Raw genomic sequence first — 9,717 nt, forward strand, 5'->3', positions numbered from 1 at the left:
TCTGCTTAAATTCCTCCAGGTTGTGGGCCTGTTCAAGGCAACTACTGGTGAAACTGGGGTGGCTGGGGGAAGTTTTGTGGCTATGATCCAGCAGGATCAGGAAAGCAGTGTCTCATTGCTCTGGCAGGGGAGGTGCTGGCCTTTGTGTAGGAGCAGTGTCCCCTCATTAAAAAAAGGCTGCCCTAAGGCTAAGAGCAAAATGCATTTTCTCCCAGTTTCTGTGACTGAAGCTGGAACTCCTCTGTGTCCAAATCGGTAAAAATCAACTGAAGTGAAGGTACCTGCGCCTACAGAAGGAGCTTTAATCACTGCAGGCTGAGCCCTGCCTCTACCTCATCCCATCCCGTTCCTTCAGCTGTCTGTTGCAAAAGCAAATCTGTTAAGTTTTGCCATAAGCTTGAGGGCAAAATCAAGACATAAAAGAATCTGTATTCTCTGTAAGTCTTGAACCTAGCGTAGCTTTCCTTGGAGCTCCCTGACCCCTTGCTGCTCTTCAGGCCTCTCTGCCTTGGAGGAGGGTCATGCAGAAAAGGAAAGTGATGCAGAACAGAGATGTAGAGACCAAGCCAAGGGGTTAACCTCTACAGGAGGACATCTGCCATGGTCCCATGGAGCATGTTGTCTGTGCAAGGCTGTCGGACAGAGCCTGCGAAGGTCAGAGGGATGCTGCTGCTTGCGCAAAAGCCTGTGGGCCAGGTTGCGGGGAGAACCTGGGTGGGAAGCTTTGAGTAGCCAAGCCATAGTAGCAGAACAAGCGTGAGATGTTGATCCCTAAGTTTCTCTCGAAAGCAAACAATATTTAGAAACAGGATTTTCCTGGTCCTGGTATTCAGTGACAAGATTAGAAGCCTATAGGAAAAAGGGGTGCGTGAAGGTAGAAGTGACAGTCTCTGCAGAGGACAGATTTGCTTCTAGGTAGGACATGGCGTCAGAAGTCCCTTAAAATTGGCTTATGCCTCAGGATTAGGGGGAAAAAAAAAAAAAAGAGGATGGGAATTGCTAACTCTGGTTTCCATTAGAAGTTGCTCCCAGAGGATGACCGTTTCCCAGCAGTGCCCTGGAGGAACGTGGGGTCATTCCAGTGCTGCTTCAGCCTGTCTTGTGCAACCATCTCACCCCAAAAGCACCATAGTTGTTGGAAGTATTTTTAATTTGAACTTCATTAGTCCAGCAAAGCAGTGGGGGTGAAGAGCTCTGTCCATGTGGGGCAGTTTTGGGGGTGTCTATGAGCAGTGAATCACTGTAGTAGTAACGGGATCGGGCTCCTAGCAGGCAAAGGTAAAACATTTTCTTTAATGGAAAGCAAAAGTATCTGGCCTGGCAGAGGTGGGTTAAAGCCCACCAAGTGGAAGTTCAAGTGTGCTTCCCTCATGTCCCATGCCCCACCAGAGAGCGCGAAGTCTGGCTGCCTCCCTGTAGCCTCAGTAGATGCTAAAGACGGCGAGATCATTGCTGGGTAAATGAACAAACTCAAAGCCTGTGGGGAGGCTGGGGAAAGGGCAGATGTGTTACTTGGTGCCTGGGCACCTGGTACTGCACCTTGACCTCCCCGTGGTCCCCCATCAGAGCCCAGGCCTACACGAGGGAGGTATCGCTGCCCACGCAGTCAGCCAGGCGTGGTTTGGGGAGGTGGTGGTGGGCCGAGCGGTGGCCAGGGCTGTGGTGGGGGTGATGGTGGCTGCAGCAGGTGGTTCCACATCAGCCAGTGCATGGGGTTGCCGCTGAAGTGCAGGGTGGCCAGCAGCGGGGTGGTGGAGGTCATAGTTCAGGTGGAGATGGTCAAGATCCCCTCAGGCTCCCGAAAGTCCCTGGCTGGAGCCCCAAGCGGAGGGCAGTGATGTCCAGCAGATCCAGTAAGAAGCCGGCCCCCAGTACAGGAAAGGTGGTGCTGCAGGGCCAGCTCTGGGGTGGCACGGGGGGCCGCCAGTGGGCAGTGAGGAGAGGCTGACGTTGGGGCGGTGGACAAAGCACTGCTAGACAGAGCGGGAGCAGCTCAGGGGGCTCGAGGGCCTGTCTTCACCTGGCTGTCCCCAAGGCCCCGCTCACGTTCCTGAGCAAAGCCCCACTTTCCTCCTGCTGCCAACAGAGCCATGGGGTTGCTGCCGGCTCCCCCCAGCCCGGCATCAGCTGGCCCCCCTCTGGGCTCGCGGCAGTGCTCGGGGCCCAGGCAGAGGGGCTGGGGCTGAGCTGAGGAGCAAACATCACTTGGCCTTAGGGCTGCTGGCCCTGGGCCGGGAGCAGGGACCCTTAGGAAGCCCGCGGTCAGCACCAGCGGGTGGGACAAAACCCTCTTGGCCGCAGGCATTTCCCAGTGCCCATCAGACTGCCTCCCCCCATCCCGATGCCGCGATGTCACACACCCCACCCTCGCATGAAGCATCCTCAGGGGAGCATCATCACCCATCCCTGAACGTGACTGCGGCCAGCTCAGCGAGGATCTGCGGGCGCTTTCCTCCTCCCGGCTGCAGTGCAGCCCACAAGGGAGCCGAGCCTGGGCCGGGGGCTTCCTCCTGTTGTGCGCAGGCAGAAGTGGAGGGCAGCAGTGGAGACCCCAGGTTGGGAGCGAATGCAAACACCTGGCTCCCAGCTGCTTCATTTTGGGGCTGCTCCTCAGCTTGCCCCAAACTTGGTGCCAGACATGGTGTGGGGGGGTCAGTCAGCCACGAACCTGAAACGGGTCTTGGTGGAGGGGATGCCGGCCCAAGGCAGTGGGCAAGGAGGCTTTGGCCATCCAGCTGTGGGGAAGCTCGCAGGCCCCGGCCAGCACATCCATCGCTTACAGGCAGCACCGGGATGGGACATACTGGTTCTGGCAGCTGAGATTGCCAAATAGGGGAAGGACTTGAAGGGGAGAGGGACATTACTATCAAATCTTCCAGATTTTTGTCGGGCTGCAGATCTGCTAGTGTTCCCTGGGAGAGCAAAACACAGAGCCAAAAAAGGGAAATGACAGAGTCAGGGAGGAAAATGAAGGCCTCCATGGCCTTCTGCAAGCAAATGGTGTTCCACACAGGCACTGTCATCCCTGGCCTCTAAAACAAGCAGAGAAGCAAAAGCAGGAGAAGTGGGGGCTGTAAATACGGCACGGCCCCGCAGCTGCCTCTTTCCTTTTGCTCAGGCTTGCCGCCGCCGATGCAGTTTTGCCCTTTACCTCTGTAGCTCCTGGGACTTACGCAGCCAGGAAAGGAAAGGCAGAGCCTGGGAAACAGTGAGTGCAAATCCCACACGGGCTCTGGCCGGGCTGGCGCTGCGACTTGCCAGGATTTGGCTCCCCAGCGCCGGTGCTCCCGGTCCCCTGCGAGGTGAGGGGGAGGCGATGTCTGGGTCACTGCCCTCTCTCCAGGGGTGCTCTACCCTTCCTCCCCCCCCCCTCCTCCTCCTCCGGCGTTTCTGGCTCCGTCCAGCGAGCGCTGCTGGGAAAGCGACACAACGGGGCCCATTCAGCTCTCACTTCTGCGAGGAGAGCAAACACCGGCGCAGGAGCTTGGCAGCTGCTGGATGGTGTGTGGGGGGGTACGCTTCCCCCTCTTTTTTTGCTGCCTTTTTCGGAGCAGGTACCTCCAGTCCCCAGGTGTGTGACCCCCAGGTGTGTGGGAGGGGGTGGCAGGATGGTGCCCGGCACATGGCAGTGCCCAGGCACAGGATGGGGGTTGCTCTGGGGGCATTGCATTGGTGGCACTTGCTGGTGGCTGCGCAGGAGGAGGGTGACCCCAGTGCGTGTGGGGGCCAAGGCAGGGCTGGCTGTGGTGGCGGCAGGAGGGCAGAGTGGGGGCATGGGACCATGGGGGACGATGAGCCACGGTGGGCAAGGGGAGGAGCACCATGGTGGCTCCACGGGTTTGAGCCTTGCAGACCCCACTGCTGCTGCTCCCCAGAGCTTAGGGGGGTGTATTGGCCACATCTGCCCGCTGCCCCCTCTCTGCTCGCCCCAGCCTTGGCCCCTCCACCCCAGGGGCTCGCTCCTGCCCGGCCAAAACCAACCTGTCCTTCCTGCAGCTAAACAGTGGCGATCTGTTCCAAAACCGGCTATGAATAGCTTGGGGGGGGGAGGAAGCAGGGACCGTGCAGGGGGGGAGGTGCAGAGCTGGGAGGTGGCCAGGGTGGTGGAGATGGGACATTTGCAATTAAAGGAAAGGTGTCAGCTCAGAAAGCCAGCATGATCACATTCCCTGGATAGCTATACCTGCTTGTCTTACAAAAAACCCAAGCCTTAGTTGTAGGAGGAATATTGATACTCTGTATAGATCAAGACAATTTTATGCTAGTGATATAAGAAGAAAAGTGGGGTGGGGGGGTGGGGGGTCAGCTCCAGGCCAGTTGCCCACAAGTCACCCTGTGCTCCTGCCGAGCCTCTCACAGGTCCTCCCAAACCTCCCTCAGAGAGTTTAGGTAACCAGGGTAAAAGCTCTTTCCAAGTGGAGACCGGCTATCTATGACCTTCACTTTTCATTCTAAATATTTCTTTTCTCCTCTTCTGCTCTCTTCCTCATTTATAACCTGTAAAGTCATGGTGTGAGAGCAAGAGACAGCGAGACCTGCCCCGCTAGGTCACAGCAACGGCCCCCCCATGTCCCAGTGCCGGTAGGCGATGCTGTTTGGGGATGCAAGGGAACCTGGCCCCTCTCCTGGCCTCACTGCCATCTCTCCCTGGCCGCAGGTGCTCTCCGCCATGAGGCTGTCCTGGGGGCTCCTCCTGCTCGCAGCAGCCCTGGCTCTGTGGGGGACGGCTGCCGCCCGCTGCCCCGCACCCTGTGTCTGTGACAACCTCCGCGCCCACGTCCTCTGCCTCAATGGGAACCTGACAGCCGTCCCCGGCACCATCCCGCAGGTGGGCAAAGGGACGGGCAGGGGACGGGGGGAAGAGGAGTTGGGGATGGCAGCCCTGGGGTAACTCAGTGTTTATTTGTGTGACCAACAGCTCACCAAAAAACTGGACCTTCGGGGCAACAGCCTCACGGTCATCCCAGCGGGAGCTTTTCTTACCACCCCGTACCTCACACACTTGGACCTGCAGCGTTGCAAGGTGGAGAGGCTGGAGGAAGGGGCTTTCCGTGGGCTAGGGAGACTGGTCTACCTCAACCTGGCCTCCAATGGCCTAGCCCTCCTCTACCAGGAGTCCCTGGATGGGCTGTCCTCCCTCCAGCAGCTCAGCCTGGAGGGGAACCACATTGAGGAGATCCAACCGGGTGCTTTTGGCCATCTGGGATCCCTCACTGTCCTTGACCTGAGGGCGAACGCCTTGGTCTACCTCCCAGACATGGTCTTCCAGGGTCTGCAGGTCCTCAGGTGGCTCCGACTGTCCCACAACGCCCTCCATGTGCTGGGCAGTGAGGCCTTCGCGGCCCTGCCCGCCCTGCGCAGGCTGAGCCTAGACCACAATGAGCTGCAGGCGCTGCCCGGCGAGGCCCTGGCCAGGCTGGATGGGGCCACCCGGCTGGACCTGGGCCACAACCCCATCACCTACGTGGCCGAGGAGGCCCTGGCCATGGCCTCCCTGAAGCACCTCTTCCTGGACCACGCTGCCCTCCAGGACGTGGCACCCGATGCCTTTGCCCGCAGCCCCCAGCTGCGCACGTTGGACCTCCGCGAAAACCAGCTGCAGGGGCTGCCGCCCCTGGCCGGGGCCGGGGGGCTGGCGAGGATCAGCCTGGCCGGGAACCCCTTGCTTTGCTCCTGCCTCCTGCGACCCTTCCACGACTGGCTGGCGAGGGCACGAGTACAGGTGGAGGGGGCCTGCGCCGCACCCCCCGCCCTCCGCGGCCGGCCCCTCGACTCCCTGAGGCCCCCCGAGATGAGATGCGACCGCCCCCGGCTGCCCCCCAGCCCCGCCACACCATCGGAGCAGCCAAAGGCAGACAGCAGCAGGCAGTGTCCCCAGGGGTGCGCCTGCTCCCCCGATTTCCGGCACGGGTCCTGCGAGAACAGGGACCTGCGGGAGATCCCCCGGGGCTTCCCCGGGAACACTCGCCTCCTCGACCTGCGCCGAAACACCTTCGGGACGGTGCCGCCGGGCGCCTTCCCCGACCTGAAGGAGCTGGTGTCCCTGCACCTGCAGAGCTGCAGCATCGGGGCGCTGCGCCCTGGGGCGCTGCGGGGGCTGGAGAGCCTGGTCTACCTCTACCTCACCGACAACCGCCTCTCGACCTTGGCGGCCACCGCCTTCGAGGGGGCTCCGCGGCTGGCCTACCTCGACCTGGACCGCAACGCCTTCGCCCGCCTGCCCGCGGGTGCCTTCCAGCTCCTGCCCAACCTCATCTCCCTCCACCTGCAGCACAATGCCATCGGGAAGCTGGCGGAAGGCGACCTGGCTGGGGCCGGGGGGCTGCGCTGGCTCTACCTCGCTGGGAACACCATCGGGCGTATCGCCCCCGCTGCCCTGGCTCCTGCCAAGATGCTGGAGAAGCTGCACCTGGAGGGAAACCGCCTGGCAGAGGTGCCCACGGCAGCCCTGCGGGGCCTGCCCGCCCTGAGCGAGCTGAAGCTGTCCCGAAACCCCATCAAGCGCGTGGGGGAGAACGCCTTCCTGCCGGTGGCCTCCAGCCTGCAGCACCTCTACCTGGACAACATGGGCCTGGAGCGGGTGTGCGGGGTTGGGGACCTCTGAGGGGCAGGGCACAGCCATAGCTCCCATCTCATTCCAGCGCCCAGGGCTGGTAGCACCCACAGGGGCATCTGAACGGATGTCCCCGATCTCCCAAGGCTTCAGGAGATGCTCCATAGCCTGGTCAGGAGGAGAGGCTGCCTTGGGCTTGGCTGGAGTGTTGTCTTGCTCCAACCTATCCCGCAGGACAGGCTCACTCCCCCTGGTCTTTAAAGACACTCGGTTTCAGTGAGGTCCAGACCATTCCCCAAACCACTCCCTTCCCCCAGTCCTGGCCCTATTTCTCCTGCTCTTACTACAAGCTGTCCTGTGGGACTTTTCACCGCTATTACCCTGAATGCCTCCATCCTCTAAAGAATGCGGTGTAAGGACCATCCACCTTTAACAGCGCCCAGGGATTGCTCTAAGACCTCCTGCGTGTCACCTTTCCAGGAAGACTGAGCAGGGTCTAGTGAGCCCCAAAATCTGACTGAAACTGGTTGAGTTAATTAACAGTCCCCGAGCACGTGTGCTGCTGTTTAAAACAGCTCTTTCACAGGGCCACCAGGTTCAGGACAGGCTCTCTCAGCCCCTCAGGCTAATTAGCAGTGCAAGGGCAGAGATTTGCTCCCCTGCCTCCGTCAGGACCCCCCAACTCACCCTTGCTTTGTTGCAGATTTCCCCCCGTGCCTTCGCTGGCCTTGGTCCCAAGATCAGAAGCCTCTACCTGGAGAGCAACAAAATGAGCAGCATCCCCGACATGAGCAACTTCACGGGGCTGGAGATCCTCAACTTGAGGGATGTGCCTTTCCGCTGCGACTGCCAGCTCCTCCCCCTGCGCAGGTGAGTGCCGCGAGGGGGGAACAGCCCTGGGGGACAGCTGGACCCTGCCGCGCCAGAGGCACGAGTCCGTGGCCATTTTGGGTCTTCTCCCACGGTGGTGAGATGGAGATGGATGGAGATGTGCAAGGATGGAAGTAGCCTGGGCTTTCCTGGTGTAGGGAAAGCAGCCACAAGCTGGGGTGGGCAGACACTCAGATATTCACAGCTCCCCCAGGCGAGGTCCTGAGCAACCCGGCCTGGCTTTGAAGCGACCCGCGCCCATTCACAGGCACGGAGTTTCGCCTCTCCCTTCACCCCGTCCCGTTCCTATCCCTGATCTCCTGCCATGTTTCCAGGTGGATTGACAAACTCAACCTCCGCGTAGGGGCCACCTGTGGGTCCCCTGCAGAAGCCCGGGGGCTGAAGGTGAAGCTTTCCACCGCTTTCCAAACCTGCCCCGGCTGGGGCCGAGGCGAGGCTGGGGGAGCCAGTCCTGACAAGACCAAGGCTGCACGCAAGCCCAGCAAGAAAAAGAGATCGGGAAAATCACCAGCCAGAGGCTTCAAGAAGAGCAGAGCTTAGGAAACACGTGCGGGACGCAACAGGTCCATACCTAAAGTCTGGTGAGAGCAGTTTTGCTGGATCTGTCCCCACCGTGGCAACCTGGATATTGCACAAGGAGAGCCTGGTGCCACCGGAGCGATGCCAATTTTCCAAAGATGCAGGGTTTGTTTTTGCAGGACACAGAGGCACGTTACCCTGGAAAGAACTAGTGCAAAAAGCTTCTGTAGTGTTTGCAATGCGCTTTAATGACTTGAACAACAAAGCCAAATACTTGCTTTTTCTTCCCAAGGTTCCCTTCAGCCATGCAGAAAAGCTGGAATCCACAAGTTAGTTTGTTTTTGTTTTTAAAAGCGCTGTGTTTTCACAGCTTCAGAAATTATTAAAGAGCCCTGAGCAGGCTGCAAACAGCACCAACACAAGATCCTGCACTGGCTCAAATCTTAGAGCAGAAAACTTAAAAATTATCAAAACATTGCCTGAATTCCCAGCAGCTCCTCAAAATTAAAACATAAGCAGATTGAAAGCTTTCTATTTCCTGCAAAATTTGATCGGTGGTTCCCAAATCCCATGTATAAGCGACGTACCCAACCTATTCCCCATGGCAGCCCAGGTTAGGACCCCCCAACCCCAGGGGGAACACAATGCGATTCTTCCTTTGCAAGTCAGAAGTTTGTTCAAATTGGGAAGGCTTTAAAAGGTAAAACACTTCTAGCTGTTCAATGACCATGTGAGGAACTGTTACAGCAAAAAACAGGAGGAGGAAAGCCAAAGGCGTTTGGAAATTATCATCCTATAAAGACGGCTGGCCTTACCAGCCCAGCGGTTTGACACGGCTGGGGAAAGGCAGCAGCCCAAGAGGGAAGGGAAGAGGGGAACGCAATGGCTTTGCCCTCAGGCGGGATCCTCCCACATTAAGACACCTATTGCAAGCTGGTGACAGGCAGAGCTGCCAGGACAGGCAAGCAGGCACGGGCAGGTGGGCAGGGAAGCCCCATCAGGATAAAAATCCCCCACCCCCCCGCCCCCGCTCACCCCATCGGGGTTTCCCCAGGAGCCCAGGGCCCTCCCAGGGGGTCAGTTAGGGATGGGCCAAGATGGCACAGCTCTCCTGCCCGGTTTGACACAGACCCTCTGCACTTTTTCCACTTGTGTTTCATTGCTCCCCCACAGCCTTTTCTTCCCTCTCCAGTTAAAGGCTCCGTTTTCCTCTTCAGAAGGGAAAAGAGGAAGACTGTGTTAATTAACTCCCAGCCTCTACCCAGGGTTTTCTAGTCGGTTAGCTTGCCAACATTTTTTTTTGTCATGAACTACTGTGCAAAGCGGGAACTATTTTGGCATCACAAGCTCTCGCCTGGAAACTCGAGGGGAGCATGGCCAAGGCAGCCATTTCGTGGCCAAGGCGGTGTCCTGGGCAGCCACCATTTCCCTGCAGGGTTTGACAAAACACTTGCCCTACAGCCGGCCGGGCCCCGCAGTGGCACCAACAGGCAGGGCACTTCCTCGCCTGCAGAAAGTTCACAGGAACTTGCTACAGGAGATTTAGAACTGTTTTTCATCACTGTTGCCACACTGACCTTTCCGATTTCTGTCCTGAATTTTGATGGCCAGTCTGGGGAAAGAGAGAAATGTTACTAATGCTCTAAAATGCGAAATGGCATCGCCCGCCTTAAGTGATCTATTGCGCTCTTGTGATATTCAACAGAACTGGGAAATAGACAGGGGCACGTGCACAGAAAAAGCCTATTGCACAC

At 58.6% G+C, this 9,717-nt stretch overlaps 1 protein-coding gene across 2 annotated transcripts; it reads left to right on the forward strand.

The window, feature by feature from the left end:
- Window positions 1-180: 180 nt before the first annotated feature.
- Window positions 181-9,698, forward strand: CHADL (chondroadherin like). 2 transcript variants are annotated; one of them, XM_075154087.1, is made up of 6 exons: window positions 181-654; window positions 3,119-3,208; window positions 4,658-4,828; window positions 4,919-6,580; window positions 7,257-7,423; window positions 7,759-9,698. In XM_075154087.1, the coding sequence occupies exons 1-6, from the start codon at window positions 601-603 to the stop codon at window positions 7,982-7,984; spliced, it is 2,370 nt and encodes a 789-aa protein (XP_075010188.1). In that variant the 5' UTR covers window positions 181-600; the 3' UTR covers window positions 7,985-9,698. The 2 variants fall into 2 exon arrangements, with proteins under 2 accessions (XP_075010188.1, XP_075010198.1); XM_075154097.1 differs by lacking the exon at window positions 3,119-3,208.
- Window positions 9,699-9,717: the final 19 nt, after the last annotated feature.

This window comes from Calonectris borealis, chromosome 1 (assembly GCF_964195595.1).
Source record: "Calonectris borealis chromosome 1, bCalBor7.hap1.2, whole genome shotgun sequence".
In the NCBI taxonomy this organism is placed as follows: domain Eukaryota; kingdom Metazoa; phylum Chordata; class Aves; order Procellariiformes; family Procellariidae; genus Calonectris; species Calonectris borealis.